Raw genomic sequence first — 18,811 nt, 5'->3', positions numbered from 1 at the left:
CTCGAACCTTGACTAGACAAGGTTGAATGCACCTCTCATCCTAGCTAATTGGAGGCTGGGGTAGGGGAATGGCCACTTAGACCCTGCCAAAAATATCTACTTTTGTCTCTCTCCCTTCCCTTCTCTCTCCCTTTTTCTCTCTCATAAAGGAAAAAAATATATATACTTCTATGTCAGATCTCCCCAGTCTTCTGCTAATTTCAATCCCTAGCCCTTTCTGGAGGCCTTGGCTCTCCGATTACGGAGCTTTTACCTAGGGGTCCCTGAACTGTGGGAAGAGAGCAGTAGTAGTTTCTTCTCTCTTTACTCAGGTCGTCGTAGTAACACCTGCCTGTCTTCCAAGGGGAAGCAGAGCTGCACAGTGGCCATTCCAACAGCACAGGGCACATGTGATGGAAGGCATGAACCCAGAGGCATTCGAAGGAGCAGAATGGGGTAGCAAGGATGAATAGTTCGTCCAAGCTGTTAAGGGAGTATCTGGTCATAGGATCTGGAAAGAAAACACCTGATGATGGAAACGAAGACAGAGTCACAGCAGGGTCTCTAATGCACCCAAGCACATGCACAGCACAGTAGAGAGGATTACAACACAGCCAAGTATAACTCTGAGGTCAATAGTTCTTATTTGTAATATGGTACAGTGGCAAAATATGGCAAGGGAAGGAGCCCACTGCATAGAAGTCCACTGGGAGAGCTACCAGCCACTGTCTTACCCCTTCCCTAGGATGGAAGCTGCTAGAAGAAAGGGGCTTCTGCCTCTGCTCATGCCACTGAGGACTTTGTAGTTAGTGAGATTCCAAGGATGGTTTCTGCATGTAAATTCAGCCAGGAATGGTAACTTGAGTAGACAGTGGGAGGCTAGAGGACTGAAATCTTTACTGGACCAAAGATCAACATTCATGGATGAGAAGGAAGAGGTGGTGATTGAGAGTGGGGAAGTGGTGGAGGAAGAAATTCCAAAGCCTGCTGCAAATCTGCCTCAGGAATGTGTTTCAATTAGCAAAGGAAGTAAGCTGGGAGTCTGTTTTCCAACAGGATAGCTTGGGCAGGGAAAAGGAACAGAGGGGAACTGGCCAGAGAAGACGCAGAGATAGCATGAAACTGTCAGGGACATCGTGCTTTTCACCAAGCCCTGAAATACCCAAGGAGATCAGGACATTAAAAAAAAAATTATTCTTTTTGGGCCAGGTCAGTGGTGTAGTGGTGATGCACTGCTCAAGCGAAGCTAGATCCATATGGAAGGTCGCAAGTTTGGTTCCCTGGCTGACCTGTATACACCAGATGTGTGTACCCGTGGTCCTGGCTGGCTGGGAGGACTGGGAAAGGGTGGGGAGTGCACTGGGAAACCCTAATGAGGGTGCTTATCTCTATCACAAAAGGAGGAAACTTTAAAAAAAATTTTTTTAAGAGAGAGATTTTTGCTATAGGGAGTGTGTACTCAACAGAAAGACAGAGACAGGGAGATAGAAAGCGAGAAATCACCCCAGTCCACGCCATAATACCTTCCCCTCCATTCTCCTCTTGGGATCTTGGGCACACATGCACACACACCTGGGGTTAATTTTAAGCCACTGGGTCTGGGACTGGAATCGCACTCAACCACGTGGGAGTCTAGCAACGTAACCATTATGGCATCCACTAGTTTCTTCCTTCCTTCCTTCCTTCCTTCCTTCCTTCCTTCCTTTCTTTTTAAGAGATTTTTGTTATAGGGCATGTGTGCTTGCCAGAGAGACAGAGACAGAGAGACAGAAAGCAAGAAATCATCCCCCCACCCTGGGGAGATGGCCATGCTGCAATCCCTTCTCCATTCTTCCCTCAGGGTTTTGGGTACACATGGATACACATCCAGTGTGAGTTTTAAGCCACTGGGTCTGGGACTCGAACTGCAGTCGACTACGAGGGAGTCCAGCGATACAATTATGCCACCTGCTGGTCCCCGCTCCTGAGTTCTTAGGCCATATTCTTCACCCCCTTAATCCATTTTCCTGTCTTATATATTTCCTACCCAGGGTTTGGCAGGAGAACTTTCTGACATGGTTTTCTATGAAATCTAATGCCCAGAGTGCACAGACTCCAGACAGGGTTGGGGCTGGGGCTGGAGAGTGGAGAAGGGACCAGGGTCAGATGCTAACCTATCACCCAGCAGGTGAGAGGTGCCACATAACCTTTCAGCTCCTGGAAGCTGAATTCTGTAATGAGCTGTCACTGTATTTATCACCTCGCAATGACTGCAGCTGGATAAGGTGTGAAAAAACCTGGAAAGCATTATCCTGTCAACTGCTTGAGTATCTCTGATGAGGCTGTCTGTGGCAGGGTCCCAGATACAACTGGAGATATTAGCACTTGGCCTGTTAAATGGTGTAGGTTCTTTCCATGCGTTCAGTCTGCAGCGTGCTGCTGGTTTGCAGTTCGGCAATTGTTTTGTCAGATCACTAAAGGCAGTCATACTATTAGAACATCCTGATCCTGACGTTATGTATGATTCAGTCGTAATTATATTGGTCAGTTTAGTTGTAGTTATAGAAGCAGATATGAGGCCTGAGGTATTGCTTGGCAGTATTACTGCTTGTTCAGTTGCACTCCATAGGCTGTCATTTATTTTAGAATATGCCACTGTCTAAGGTCAGTTAAGTTCATAAAAGTTATTTCGTTGGCATGCCTGAAGGGAACCAATGGACAGCATCAGATGTAACTGTATTTGCCTTAAATAATAAATGCAATTGACAAGTAAACCAGAATGCTTTGAAGTATCTCTACTAATAAGCTTCTCCCCACATGAGGAGCCAAATTATCTCAAAGTTGTCTGGTGGCCACAGAATAAGAACACATGCTCTTAGCTGATCTTAAGATGGCAGTGTCCAATGGCTTGAGGCACTCTTGTCCACAGTAGGGGTAGCCTCGTGAAGGGCAGCCTTGCCAAGACTGAATTGTCCCTAAATAATTCCATGTCAATGGGCTCTGCCATCCAGAGGATCTGTGACTGCCATGGTTTGTACATGGCCTCCAAAAGTTCATGTGTTGAGTCACTGTAAGGGGATTAAGAGGGCAAAATCGTGATCTTTTGTTGCGTTGAAAGGTGGGAACTTTGGGAAGAGATTAGCAATTGGATGGTTAGGGTGAGAACCTCACGATGGAGTCCTAGTGGATTTATAAGGAAAGAAAATGAAACAGGCAGAGACCTACATGGAACACAGACCATCTCTTATACCTGCTGCCATGTTGCAAGAGAAAGACCTTGGACCTTGGACCTCCAAACTGTGCACCAAATAAACCTCTACTCTCTTAAATTATCCAGACTCAGATGACTTTTGGTTGTTAGCAATAGAATAAACTAGCACAATGATCCTCTGATTCTCTCTTTTCTCTGCTTCCGTGGCTAACCAACACCTCCATGCACACTGCCTTTGTGAAGTCAGGCTCAGTGCAGCCACTTGGCTTTCTACTCATCAACTTGCATACATTTTCCCCATTTTTGTACCCCAGACCAGTAGGACCAAAGTTGGAGGTGTTCCCACACTTCTTTCTTTCACACTGAGGTGGTTGTTTCTTGGCTTACTTCCATGACTGGCTGGTTGTATCTATTTTGTTTTACTTGTTCGTATGTGTTTTCTGTATGCAGTGTACTTGTCTGACTTTGAAAGCTATCTTATGTCCATGTTCTTTGGAGATATTTAACTGGCATGACTCCTCTATCTTGCTCCGCATACTGACCACTGATTTGAGTTTAGGCTTTGCCATAAGCTAACTTGAGATTCAGTAAGCTCATTAATCCTGTGGGTTTCAAAATGGCTTTTAATAAAGTGGGCACGATATTCCTTCACTTGCGAGAATAAAATATTTTTTTAAAAAGAAGGGAATAGTTAGCATGGAAAGAAGATAATGAGATGAAAACTGAAAAATGAAGGCATATGTCATTCATTCTGTAGTTTCACTATTTTTAACATCCGACCTGTATTTTAGGAAAAGCCAGCTAAATAAAGTAATGTAATTCTGGCACTGCTATCAACCTATTTACTATTATTATTATTATTTTTTAAATTTTATGTGATAAAAAATTGCTCAGGCTAAATCAGCAGCACACTTTCCAGCTGAGTGATAGATATTATTTTTCTTTCTTTTCCCTCTTTGGCTGTTATGAGGAGGAGGAGAGACCTCAGGATGTTAGATAATTTGTCCAAGCTTCTTAAAGATAAGAGAACAAATACCATGCAACCTTTAGTCAGTATCAGATGTCAAGACAAAAGTGTTAAAACTCAAAATCCTATAGTTAGAATAAAAAAAAAATAGGCTTGTAACCCACTTCTCATTAGTACTAATACAGAGAGAGATACAGCAAAGATTCGCACAGATATTCACATAGTTCTTTACACCAGTGAAGTGTGTCTCTGCCCAGGTAGTTCTCAGAATCCATCAGGAGACCACAACTGCTGGTGCCTATTTCCTTGTTATTTATCAGGTATATTTTAGAAACCTGTTTCTTCTCACTCTTGATTTGAACCTTTCAAGATGCATATTCTATAAGTCAACCTCACTGTTTGTAAATCCAGCTGACACCTTCCAGAACTTCTCTCCCTCTAAACTCTGGCTCCACCCTTTATGCTATCTTGACAGAATCAAACACAGAACATAAGCTTTCATAGGTGACTTTGGCCTCTGAATAAAGCATTACAGGGTATTCTGTTTCCATTTTTCTTTTCTTATTTTTCCCAAAAGTAATTTTATATCCCTCAGGAGCCAAGAAGCATTTCCTATAATTAGGGTTTGCTACTGGCACTTGCTCCTTGAAACCTTCATCTGTCCAGCTCTCAGACCAAGAGGCACTGGCCAGGACTGTGGGTTTCAGAGCAGGGAGGTCACAGTCCTTTTCATCTGGGAGTCCTAGATACAAGGCTCTAGCTGTATCTCAAAAAGGACTTTCAGAGTCCTTTTCCCATTAATTGGAATTAATAGAAATGCACAAGAGGCCTCTTGGCAAACACTGAGCTGAGCTATCACTGATTAGCTGGATATAAAATATGTTTACAGAGTTTCAGTTGCTACCACTAAAAAGAAAAACTGAGGAGACTGAAAGAAAGAGACATTGAAGGTCTCTCCGAGGCAGACACTATCATCATCTATGCATTTCCCAGCCTTCTTGGGTTCAGGTTGGTCATGTGACTTAGTCCTCGCCAACAGCAGGCCAATAGATGTGATGTAGTCCACTTACCAAAATGTTTCCCTGAAGCGTCCCACACTCTCCCTCTACTTCATATACACTGCCAAAAATGAAATATGCTGAGATGGTGGAGCCACATGATGGGAAAAACATCTTAAATCCTTGAGAATAGCCACCTAGGAGTCATGGATTGTCCCATGAGTGAGGACTCATGTGTTGTGCTGGGCTAGTGAGATCACAGGGCTTACTCGTTATAGCAGTTTACTGCAGCTCCACCTGACTAATGTGTCCTTCCAGCTCTAGAATTCTGAGTATCTAAGGAACAGCAAAGTAACTGGGCATGGGGAGAAAGAGCTCTGAATATGGCACCTAGGTATAAACCTAGAGTGTCATGCTCATAGGTGCTTCTCTAAGTCAGCTGGTGAAAAACCCAGGGGGCTTTGGATAACACTTAAAGGAGAGGAGATGCATAGCTTTTGTTTGTTTTCTTCTTAGTGTAATGATGCCTCTCTGTGTTACAGTATCCTTGCCAAACCTGGGGAAATAGTTTTTTTTTTAAAAAAAGAATAATCACTCATTGCACAAAAAAGAATGATGGCCACCTCTTTCATCAGTAAGAAGAGACCCAGCTGTAATTCCGGTCCCATACGGGAAGGCCCAGGTTTTAGCTCCTGGGACCTGAACATGCTGGTTACACCTTTGGGTACCTGTGATCCTGGCTGGATAGGAAACTGGGGAGAAGGTCAAGGTATGACAAAATCCTGTCAGGAGTTTCTATCTCATGATCTTTTTAAATAAATGAATGAAACTAAAAAAAAAAAAAAAAAAAAAAAAAGGAGAGAAATCAGAATAGGTGTTGTTATGAGCAGCATAAATCCAAAACAAAAGGCTCACCCATCGCTGTGTTTGTGGTTGTACAGAAATGGTGAATACAGGGTCACTTTTCTGTTCTTGGTGAGTGTAATATTTTTGTAGGGCTGCTCCCAGACTCTCTTTCGTCTTACGGAAAGTGATCAGGTCTGACAGCTAGTGGGTGGCAACCGAAGCAGACTGTTTTGGAGTGTTCTAACTTTAATCCTTTTTCAGAATGGGTTCCCACAGATAGGGTTTTCATCCCAACTGACTTTTACTGAGTGTAAGTACCATTCTCAAGAAACCTCCAAGGCTTCATATTTTAGAATAAACGAGGCCCGTCCATGGGAAAAGAAAGCCACAAAAGACACTGAAAACCACATGCCCGGGTGTAAATTCAGGAAAAGCATCTGGTCGGATGGGAAAGCCCATCGAAGCTTCAGGGTCACTTGCCGAACTTTGGTCAGTGTCTCCTTAACACTGTGATTTCTGCAATGTGACTTCACGATCCGTATTCAAACCCAGAAAGCCTTCAGCAATCCCATCCAGGGAGCTCTATTTTACGTGACTTAAATGAAAATGTTAAATCTCCATCCAGATGGGCCTCTTTGCAGGACCAGCGACTCTTACACCTGCAGGACCCTTCATCTTCGAATATGTTTTTCATTTTCCAGACAAGCTCAGGAGATCCGTCTCCCTTAGTAAAATTCCTGTCCGCCCCAAATTGCCTCTTAGCGGTGATTTATACCTCAATAAAGTTATATCCCGAGAAGGAGAATTGGTTTGATTCTATAACTGACATGACTTATGCATGTTTTAGTTTTGGAATACATGTATTTATGCAAGCTGAAAGAGGTTTTTGTAATGTGATATGATGTTACATCCATACCCACAGAGGGTGAGGGTGGTGGAAGAGTCTGTAGGCATCTTCTAAGCACGCGATTCCCTGGGCTCTAATATAAAGTGTATTCTTAATGACATCAGCATCTACAGTCTTGAGTAGAAGGAGGGCCTCAAGATTTTCTGCATATCAAAAACTCCCTATGAACTTGCTAAAATGATGTTTCTGGGCTCCTGAATTTAATTCATTAAGAATGTTAGAGTCCAGGAATCTCTATTTTAACAATATTTCTAGGTGATTTGGATGACACCAAGATTTGAGGAACCTTCTCCTTCAAGTCAGGTGAGGAAAGCTTTATTTCTGGTGTGTAATCCGGCACCATCAATAAACTATTTGCTGAAAGAACAGAGAAGGGAACTAATGCTTTTAGGATGCCTTCTTTATATCAAGCGTAACACTACATCTTTTTCTTGAAATCTTGCAAGAGTACAACAAAATTGGTTTTATCTTCATTTTGCACAGAAGAAGTTGGAGCTTCAGAGAGGATAAGAATTCAGAATCCTCCTTGGCTGTACAATGTGCACTTTTCTGGCCAGGTCAGGCTAAGTAGTTGGGCATTTTCTCTGTGCTCAGCACTGGGACAAATATTTTGGGGTTCGTAATAGGTTTCTCTTTCATCTACTGAGAGTCGTGAGAAGTTTATTTATTTTTCTCCTCCTCACGTTATTAAAGCAACATCGACAAATACAAATGGTATGTATTGGGTCGTTGGAAAATTCAGCACGTTTGCATAGAAAAACGTAGAAAACATACGATGTTTCGATGTATGTGTACACTGTAAAGTGATTACCACAATCAAGCTAATTAACATATGCATCAGCTCACATAGAGACCATTTTGTGCATGTGTGCTTGTGTATGTGCATGTGTGTGTGCGTACGTGGTGAGAACATTTATAATCTACTCTCTTATCATGCTCCAAGTATACAGTACAGTATTACTAACCATGTCACCATCTTTTTAAAAATAATTCTTTTATTTAACTTTATTTATTTATTTTTTGAATTTATTTTAATTAGACTAGAGAGGGACAGAGTGAGAGAGAAAGAGAAAATGAGAAAGCAAGCTGCCAGGTCCAGGACTCAAACCGTGGTTGGACACATGGGAGTCCAGCACCCTTAACCACCAAGGCTGAATCTGGCCCCCCATGTCACCATCTTATATATTATATTTCCAGAACTTGCTCATCTTACAACTGAATGCCTATACCCTTTGGCCAGCATCTCTCCAATTCCCTCAGCCTCCCAAATCCTGGTAATCACTCTTCTACTGTCTACTTCTATGAATCTGACTTTTTAAAATTTTACATATAAACTGAGATCATGTACTATTTGTCTCTCTGTGCCTGGTCTATTCTGCTTAGCATAATGTTCACAAGTTTGATCTATGCTGTTGCAAATGACAGAATTTCCTTCTTTTTTAAGGCTGAATAATATTCCATTGTGTATATGTAACATTTTTATCATCCTTCATCTGTCGATGGACACTTAGTCTGTTTCCATATCTTGGCTATTGTGAATAAGACTACAATGCATATGGGTTCAGATATCTATTCAACCCATTGATTTTATTTGTCTTTGATAGATATATACTCCGAAGTGGGATTTCTGGGTCATATATTAGTATAGTAGTTCTATTTTTAATTATTGATAAACTTCCATTCTGTTTTCCATAATGGTGATATCAATTTACATTTCTATCAACAGTGTACAAGGGTTCTCTTTCCTCTATATCCTCACCAATACTTCTTATCTTTTGGCTTTTTGATAATAATAACCACAATATCTCATTGTGGTTTTGATTTTCATTTTCCTGTGATTACTGATCTTTTGTGTATCGTTTCTTGTGTCTATTGACCATTTGTGTCTTCTTTTGAGAAATGGTTACTTATATTTTTTTCCCATTTTTTTTTAAAACCAGGTAATTTGTTTTATTCCTGTTGAGTTGGATGAATACCTTATGCATTTCAAATATGAATCTATTATCAGATGTATGGTTTGCAAATATTTTCTCCCAATCTGTAAGTTGGGAGAAAAAATTTTACCGTGTCGTGGTGAGTTCTTTGTTCACTTGGGGAAGTGAACTTTATATCTGTTGGGGACACTGAAGTGCATGACAAGAGACTCCCACTAAGACTGAGCAATCATTCTGTCAACTACTCTAGGACTGACAACTTGCATCTTGCAACTGAGTTCCCACTTGAGATCATCCTCAGCTGAAGAAAACCTCCTTTTGTACATCATGCCTCCTCCTCAGCGCAGCCCGTGTATGTCTGCTCCTGGCTAGAGTATACAATTCCAAGCACCTTGCTTCAGTTCCAGACAACTCTGAAGGACTGTCTTGGTTCCAGGGGCCCATGCAGTTAGCTGGAGCCTTTTCTGAGACTGATTTCTCTCTCTGTCAAACTGTGCTTCCTTTGGTGTTTTGACAATGTTCCTCCCCATAAACCTGCTGCAGGTCAAACTTCATCTTAGAATTTGCTTCTCTGGGAACACAATCTGTGATGTCGTTGAATGCAACTGTCCTGTGGGTACATTATGCTTATGCGTAGGCATTGCAATGGGCTGAATTATGCCCCTTCAAATTCATATGTAGAAGTCAGATCCCCTAGTACTTCATGAATGTGACTGTCCGTGGAGATAGGGTCTTTAAGGAAGTAATTAAGTTACCACGAGGTCATGAGGCTGTGTCTTAACTCACTAGGACGAGTGTCCTCATAAAACGAGCAGTTTAGGACACAGACACATACAGAGGGAAGACCATGTGAGGGCACAGGGAGAAGATGATCATCTATAAGCCAAGGAGAGAGAGGCCTCAGGAGAAACCAGCCCTGCCACTACCTTAATATGGAACATATAGCCTCCAGAATGGTGAGATAATACATTTCTTTTGTCTAAGCCATCCAGTCTGTGGTACTTTTTTTATTGGCAGCCCAAGCAAACAAATATGGCAGATTTAGAGGTACTTCATTGTTTCAATCCCTGTTTTTCATCTTTATGCTTGAGGAACGACTGAGAGACCTGAACACACTAAGTTGTCTTTCTGGTGTAATGAAGTAGGATGATAATTCTGATTAGGTAGTGTTTCCTTACTTCCTAAAGTATGTCAGAATAACCGTATTTTTAAAGGCATGATAAAAGAATACCGCTATTCAGTGTATCTCCCATTTTAGGACAGTTACTTCAAACCCGTGGCAGTTTTAAATACACATTACAGATAACTACTTCGGACCTGCACTGAACTTGTGTTTAGTAGAAAAAAAGGACAGAATTTTCAAATCCAGTGAGTCAGCACTCCTTGGCCCTCTGTGAAGCAAGAGTTCAGTTAGGCTCTTTTTCTTTAGATAAACCATGCTATCCCCAACCACCAGCTTCCTGCCTTAATATAAAGAAAGGGTAAGGGTAAGAACAGGAAAGAAAAAGACTCACAGTTTAAAGAGTTACTGTTTTGTTTGGTTTTCAGAACCAGCCCCTTTATCATGCTCAGCTTTTCATTGGTTGGTAAACCTTTAACTACCAGCTCTCTGAAAGCTAAACAAGACCAAACAGCCCAGCAAAGGAATGATGCAGGTCTCTCAGCCACTCTGCAGTCCCGGGCTAGTCCTCCAGGTGTGGGGGAGACCTCCCCACCGTCTCAGTTAGTATTTGAACAGTCACACCAGAGCTTGCCTTTATTTGCTGAGGTTTTTTTTTTTTTTGTGAAGGGCTTACTGTTAAGGAAAAGAGAATTTCAATTACACTGAGTTCACAGGCATCCTTAAACATGAAGCAGAAGACAAAGATGACGAAAAAGTTCACATTTAAGCCAAGCGTCCTTTCTTGCCACTTAGGGTATTTCTGAGATTTTCTCTTAGAGCCTGTCATGTAGCTTTAGCTTTACGGTGTCTGCCTTTGCTGTTGTATTTATTCTCAGTCATTTGGGGCACATATATCATTATAATCAAACCGGAAATAGAGCTTCTTGTCACTTTCAGAATAGAAAATAGGGTCTTTTAACTCACCACCTCTTCCCTCTTTCCATAACGGCAGTCTATACAGAGTCAATATATTTTTTCAGAAAAAGTTATTCATTCCATTTTTTCTGAACAATAATTAAACGTTACGATAAAACAAAGAAGACTTGTGAATTTATTTAATTATTTATTTTCATAAAGAATTCTATTATTTAATTTTATTTATTTACTTATTTATTTTAATTTGACCAGAGAGGGATGGAATGAGAGAGAGAGAGAAAAAGGGAAAGTGAAAAAGCAAGCTGCCAGGTCGGGGACTCGAACTGGTCGGCCATGTGGGAGTCCAGCGCCCTTAACCACCACCTGCTGGCCCCAAGGACTTGTGTATTTAGCTCAGGCTTCCTTAAAGAATTGTTCTGGCCATGCCCACACTTAATGGTACCTTTGTTGTTGCTACTGGATCCAGAAAAGCTTAAGAAGGTCCAGGAGCGCAATCAAAGTTAGCCTGACCCAGATTCCCAAAGCTGCTCTCACCAGACTTTCTTTACCCTGCTTTTCTCATCTTCCCCTTCGTGATTCCTTTTAGCTGCACTGACTTCAATTCACAGAGGCTGTAGAACTCATGTTGTCCTTGGAAGCCTCTAGAGAAGGCTTAGTATGGACCAAACTCGATTCTAAGTGATTTACCTATCTAATTATCACAACCATCTCATATGTAGGTGCTATTCTCTTCCCCATTTTGTTTTATTTTTAATGGCCAGAGAGCATGTGCACTCACCAGAGAGAGGAAGTGGGAGAGGGAAAAAGCAGCCCCCAATGAAGTAGGGTCATGCAGCAACCCCTTTTCCTCCATTTCTCCGTCCTGTTGGGACTGGGGGCATGCACACACGCCTGGTATATTTTTTAAGCTGCTAGGGTTGGGATTCCGATCATGGCCAGCCATGCAAAGTTCAGCTTCCTTAACCACTAGGCTACGAGGCTGGCCCTTTGCCATTCTATAGATGAAGATACAGGGAAGTGAAATAACTTGTTCAAGGTCCTACTACTTGTTAGTAGCAGGGTTGGTATTTGAATCAGGCAGTATGGGTTCAGGCCCATGTTTATAACCAGCATATTGCCCCCTCCACCCCCACAAAAGCAGTGGATATCTACCATTAGAAAGCATTAAGACTCAGAATCAATGCACTTTTTTTATTATGTGATAATAATAATTTCTAAATATTTCCACTCTATGTAGTTTAGTGTGAAGTGTGTGTGTGTGTGTGTGTGGGGGGGATGTTAAAACAAAATTCAATGATGGGGAAAAATCACTCAAAAGTCATGGAATGAAGGACCTCAAAGGATGTTTGACTTGGAAAGATTATTCTAAAGCAAATTGAAGATTTCACCAAGTGGTGGAATTGTCTGTTTTTTTAGATCTAGAATATCTACAACTGAGAATCAGCATCTATTGGGAATAATGCAGTGCTGATATTCATTGCAGAGACTCAAATGGAATGAAATATTTACTTGCGGGGCTGGCAGGTGGTGTGGTGGTTAAGGGTGCTGGAGTCCCACATGGCTGATAGTGGTTCGAGTCCCAGATCTGGTGGCTTGCTTTCTCACTCCCTTTCCCCCCTCCCCAACCCTGTCCCTCTCTGGTCAAATTAAAATAAATAAATAAATAAAGTTAAATAAAATAATTCTTTTTTTCATTGGAGAATGTTCTCTCTCTCTCTCAGCTTAGTAAAACTGGCTGAGTAGATCTAAAAAAATGAGAAGAGACCATTTGTATCTCGCTAGTTATAAAAAAATTAGTACTCATGTGGAATAGCTTGGGAGTCACAAATAAATACAATTTGTTCCAGTTTGTATTTAGCAACTCGGTTTGGTTGAAGCCTTAAAGTTGGCCAGTTCTGTGACAGATTTTTGTCATAAAATTCTAGAGGTTATTACTTTACCTTTAAACCTCACAGTAATATGACAAACTTGCTTTTAACAACTTCTGAGTAAGTCTTTTTACTAGGTATCAAATGTTTAAAGAAAATATTTGTCTTTATATTTTACTTGTAACCTTTCTCTTGCAAAAGAAATTGGATCCTGTCTGGTTTGGCCTGGCTTTCCAGGGCTTTTTAAAATTTTTTTTTGTAGTTGATGGTTGGTTCTCTGTAAGACATAGGTAACAGATTATTGATCTCATAAGAGAAATAGCCTTTTTGCTTTCACTATGAGCTACTTTATATGCATTTTCTCATTTAATCTCCTAAACAATCCTCTCACCATTTTATAGTTTCTTTGTTTTTGTTTTCATTTTTTTAATTTGGGGGCAGGTGGTGTGGGGTTAAGGTTCTGGACTCCCACATGGCCGACTGCGGTTCAAGTCCTGGACCTGATGGTTTGCTTTCTCACTTTCCCTCTCTGTCTTTCTCTGGTCAAGTCAAAAATATTAGGTTTTTGGGAAAGTCATGATGTATATTTCTTTGTTTTTCTATGTAAAAAAACGCATCATGACTTTCCTGAAAACCTAATAATAATGATATGAAATAAAATAATTCTTTAAGAAAAAGTTTGTTTCTTCCACAAGAGAGGTAATGACTGAAAGAGACAGACAGAGACAGAGCGAGATACCCACCCCCAAAAAAGTCTTCATGCCATGATTTGTCTTTAGACTGAGCTGGCCCAGATCATAGGCGTGTGCCCAGTATGCCCAGGGAGGTTCTAGGGAGCAAATCTAGGGCCTTCCCCATATAAATCCAGGTGTGTTACCTCCATGCCATAACCTGGCCCTATCACCATTTTATAAATGTGGAAACAGATTTAAAGGGTCAAGTAAGTGATTCACAGACACCTCTACTACTAAGCCTAACAGCAAAGAGATCAATCTAGATCTTCCCTAACTGCTAATGCCACCATGCCTGACTCTCTTCCAAGTCAATTAATAGGTGCAATCACATACCATCTTTTCTAGTTAATTCTCACAAAACCTTTAGGAAGCCTTGTTTAGATAGGATAATTGACCATTTTAACCTTAACCTCCACCATGTCGATTTTCTTGTAGAGTGGCTGAAGGGAAGTAAGGCGATTTGAAGGTGATTGGCAGACAGAGAAAGGAAGCACTGAGAAACTGGTCACTCCCTCACCTGGGTAACCAGCTTCTGACCTGCAGACTTGCTCAGGTATCAGCTCTAGAAAGAGGGATATTCCACTAGTGTCTCAGAAGACTGCTTCTCCAGAGGTTTCTAAATGAAACGAGATTCTCTATAGCTATCAGTGTATCCATGTCAAAAAATACACTAAAAAGAGCAAAATCTGGCAGCTAAAATGAACATTTTTTTCATGTATTAGTTGCAGACTCATATGGCAACAGAATACTACTATAATTCATTTAGAGGAACCAGTACAAGCTGAGCCGGAGAAAAGGGAATCACAAAATGTATGTTTTTTTCTAGTATCACTCACCCATGCCCACATCTTCCCAGGAATGTTGGCACTCTGGATCTTGGAAAGGACAATCCCAGTGTTTTGGTCTGCTGACCAGCTTCTCCTTTTTCATAACTCTGCTTGAAGAAGGAGCGATGTTCTCTGGGCAGTGTCTGACATTATAGAGCTCAGCTCACTGACCCTGAAAACAGAAGAAACAGAAAGATGGGTAAATTCTGTAAGAGGTTAAGATACTTTTTGTCATTTAAGTATCGCATCATAGCAGTTATAAATGCCAAATTGAGGGCAGTAAGTAGCGTGGTGATTAAGATGCCAAACCCCTACATGGACTATTGCAATTCGAGTTCTGGGCCTGGTGGCTTGAAAATCATGCCGGGTGCATGTGCATGTGTGCATGCTCAAAATCTCAGGAGGAGAAGGGAGGAGAAGGGATTGAGGTGTGGCCATCCCTTCTGGGGAAGGGGGGTGAATTTTCACTTTCCCTCCCACTGTCTGTCTCTGTCTCTCTCCGGTGAGTGCACGTGCCTTATGGTAGAAACCTTAAAAAAAAAAAAAAAGCCACGTCCACGATCTCATGAGTGAATCCCATCTTTCATTCATTCATTTGTTCATGCAATCAGCATTTATGACACTGTCACTGTACATTAACTGAAATCTAAAAGTGCATAAAATATGGTCTTGTCCTCAAGGAGCCCGCAGTCCAGCAGTGTCACGTGACAGGTTTTCTGGTCCTATATGTAGTGGGTCTGGTGAGGGCGTGAAGGAAGAAAGCCAGCCTTGGGTGGCGTTGAGGATGGGTAGAGGTTGGCCAATATTCTTATCAGTGGTAGAGATAAGAGTGATCCTTCATTGTCTTTAATCTACAGTGTTCATTGTTTAATTTTTTTTTTCTACTCACTCACCCTCGCCACTTTACAATTTTCCTTATACTCAACCGGGATAGTATGTTGTTGCTTTATCATTTTAAATCCATAAAACATGCCTAATTCTGGCTCTCACCACTGGCTTGCAAAGGTCACTGCAGGCACATGGCTTACTTGTTTTCCAAAAAGGAGGAAAACTGGTGTTTTGGAAATGTGGCTTCTAAGTAGCTTAGATGCAAAGCCCAGGATTCCATTTTTCAGAACAAGAAAATTGACTGGGACTTCGGTGGGTTAGTGCTGGCTCATTTTCCCCTTCCCTTTGGCCATCTTGAAGCTGTGAGATTCACTTTTCAGATGGAGCATGTCTGTCTGTGTGTGTGTGTGTGTGTGTGTGTGTGTGTGTGTGTGTGTGTGTGTGTGGACTATGGCTAAAGTACATATTCTTGGAAAAACCCTGATATTTAAACCATGTGAGGTGTATGGAAACCTTTGTTGAGAATCGAATATCTAAGTCTTTGTAAAAGGAAAATGTTTTAGCTATCAAGAATGAAATATCAAAAGTAAGTGACTGTTTTAAAAGGGAGAGCAGAAAAATAAAGATCATACCCAGCACTTAGCAGAATCTTAGCAAACCGTTTAACGTACCTATCCAGCTGCCCTTGTGGGGAAGAGATACCTTCCTAGAACTGCTCTCCAAACCGTGGATAATTGGGAGTTGGTCTCCTTTTGCTTCTACTGGCATGGGAACAGCCTCCTGTAATTTTGGTTTGGTAAACACAGTACTTAGAATCTTGGCTAAGGCGGGGAAGGAATTTTCCCCTAAGGCACTTGTAGTGCCTGGGTAAAAGGACAGCCCATGACTCGCTTGCTCTGCCTAAACCCATGCATGGTTACCCCAGACTCTCTGCCCTGGATGGGGTGGAGAACCAGCTGGGAAAATTAGTGTGTTTCCAGCTTTCTGTACATTTTCCCTTTAGGTACTCACACCTTGAGGCATTTTAACTGCTCAAGGTGTCTGGGCTTATAAGGCAACCACTTAGAGCTGATTTGTCTATGGGGAGCCCATAAACTCCAGCACCAGGATCATTATATATATATATATATATCACACATACTTTTTCATTAATTCTTTACTGGGAGATATAGCACACATACAGACAGCTGTATAAAACAAATGGATAGTTTAATGAATTGTCATTAATGTATTTGCCACCCAGGCCAAGACATGGAACACCACTGGGATCCCAGAAGCTTTCTGAGTACCCTCCCAGTATAATCCCTTTCCTTCTCTATAGGGCAGTCCTGCCCTTATCTGCCTGCAAGGGGGACCCTATGTCAGGCCTTGAGCTTTCAGGCATCTGATTGTCCTCTAAGTCATGCACCTTTCAAGGGAAGAGGCCATGCCCATCTGGAACTCATAGCTCCTTTTTTTTTTTTTTTGAGAGGTTTTCGCTATAGGGCACGTGCGCTCGCCAGACAGACAGAGAGAGACAGAGAGACAGAAAGCGAGAAATCACCCCCCAGGGGGGATGGCCACGCCACAGTCCCTTCTCCTCCATTCTCCTCTCGGGATCCTGGGCACGCATGCACATGCGCCCGGCGTAAGTTTAAGCCACTGGGTCTGGGACTCTAACTGCAGTCGACTACGTGGGATTTTAGCGACATAGCCATTACGCTAACTGCTGGTCCCCACATAGCTCCTTTTGTAGACCATGAGCCAAGTCCTGGGACATTGGGACTCCATGTCCAGATCATTCAAAGCCCACCTCCAGGTTTTCATGGGCCCACCTTCCTGAGAGGTGGCCTGGGAGCAGGTATTTGTAGATGGCTATGGGGGAAGGCTAGACATGAAGCCTGAGAACTATGCTTCTAGATGCGTATCTGTTGGTGTTGTGCATGTACCTACAAACAGAATTGCATATTTACAATAGGATAATGACTATTGCATATCTCCAACATTAGTGAAAAAAATCAATTTTCCATAATAGTTGTACCAATTTATGTTCTCACAATTATGGTATGGTTACCATGGCTTCTGATGATGTTTGATACTTATTTTTAGTTTTAACCACTCTGTAAAGGAAAAATTTTAGTATGCCATCATGCTTCTAAATAATTTCTGTGCTATTTTTCTCATTATTTGTATATACAGATACTAAAGTGATGACTATAACCTGGAATTCCAGGTTGACTGCTAAGAATATTAGTAGTAAATAATATTAATAATAATAATAATTTTTATAATAATGTCTGTGGTTTTTACTTAAAATATGGCAGGGAAGGGGAGATTTGTAACCCTGGAAGATTTATAGTAATAAAGTCTAAGATCTAAGCAAGATTGTTCCACATGTAGCATTTTAAAAAATTGTTTAATTTTATCAAATATTATTATTTAATTTGCAATAGGGCATGTGTGCTCAACAGAGAGTGAGCGAGAAAGTGAGAAAGGAAGCCCTCAGGTCTGGGACTCCAGCTGCACTCAGCCATGCGGGAGTCCTGCACCTTAACCACCACACCACCTCCTGGTACTCCCACATGTAGAATTTTAAAATAACACAGAGATTAGCAGACTGGCCTGGGGATAAACCAACATGGCAGCTTCATATACAATTGGTATGACCTCATCCTCTCATAGACACGTGGTTCTCAGAGCATGCTGTGATGGTCGTGGTGGCCCTGGGTCCACATGGCTGGATTACCCAGCTGGGACCAGTCAAGACCACTGCAGAGGAAGAAGGTCAACCGAAGGAGCCATCCACTTGGAGCTCATTAGCATGCCACATCTGGCAACATCTGTTCCTCCAGGAGGCAGCAATATTCATGTGCTCTGGTGGTCATCGCAAAGCAAGGGCCACCAGGAAACCTCTGCAGCAGAAATAAGCACAGCCTCCTCACATGCCCACTTCCCTCCCCATCTACTTAAGTCCCGTGCTTCCTCGCACCACCTTCCTCTTGCCAGTATGCTCCACCTCCTTGCCCTTTGTCCTTTTAATGCATTCGCCTGGCCAAAGCTCAGCCTTGGATGAACGCAACTGTTTACATTTGCTACATCAATCGCCCAGCTGTTGAGCATTGCTGGAAAAAGCACACACCCCACAGATGGTGCCATTATAAACTCATGTCACCAGCATCATCCAGGCCTTATTCACTGTCAGGCAGCCCTCTTCTATTTCCCTGGCCAGCTCATCCTTCTTTCTCTTACTCTTTTTTGTTTTTTTAAATTAAAATGATAATAGACCCTCTCCAGTTATGATGCATTGGGTATTTACTCTGGGCACAGCAGGCTGTTGTAATTTATGAACAGTGGCTACTTCAACCTTTCTCCACTCTACTCCTAGTCTCTGATTATTGCCTGGCCCTCTTCTGAGCCCTAATTCACACATCCCACCATGAGTCTTAGCAGGCAGTTCCCCTCCTGCATCATGAAGAAAGCAGGGACCATATGAAGTGAACTCCCTCAACTCCTTCCTCATCTATAGATTCGCTTTCCATCTACAGTCATCTTTTCTCCTCTCTTCTGCCTCATGACAGTAAAGGCTGATCGGTAGGTGGATAAATGGACAGAGAATGGGGAGGAGCCTCAAGAAGCCATATTTCTGCCGTCACTGCAAAGTAATTTCTCCGAGACTTTTGACCTCTCATTTAATATTGGGGTCTTAATTTCCTCAT

The 18,811-nt window shown here is 41.9% G+C and overlaps 1 protein-coding gene across 2 annotated transcripts in view; it reads right to left on the bottom strand.

Annotated features, from left to right (window-relative positions):
- The window catches only part of NEDD9 (neural precursor cell expressed, developmentally down-regulated 9), a 193,630-nt gene that overhangs the window by 110,908 nt on the left and 63,911 nt on the right, over positions 1-18,811 (bottom strand). Inside the window, exon 2 of one of the 2 annotated variants that reach the window (XM_027774855.1) lies at positions 14,298-14,460. The exons of the other annotated variant lie outside the window; for it this stretch is intronic. Coding sequence (XP_027630656.1) covers positions 14,298-14,309 — 12 coding nt within the window. The 5' untranslated portion in view covers positions 14,310-14,460. The remainder of the gene's footprint in view (positions 1-14,297; positions 14,461-18,811) is intronic. 2 annotated transcript variants of the gene reach the window in all.

This window comes from Tupaia chinensis, unplaced genomic scaffold (genome assembly GCF_000334495.1).
Source record: "Tupaia chinensis unplaced genomic scaffold, TupChi_1.0 Scaffold000048_1, whole genome shotgun sequence".
Classification (NCBI taxonomy): domain Eukaryota; kingdom Metazoa; phylum Chordata; class Mammalia; order Scandentia; family Tupaiidae; genus Tupaia; species Tupaia belangeri.
Note: the sequence above shows the minus strand (reverse complement) of the source record. Positions and strands in the feature narration are given on the sequence as shown.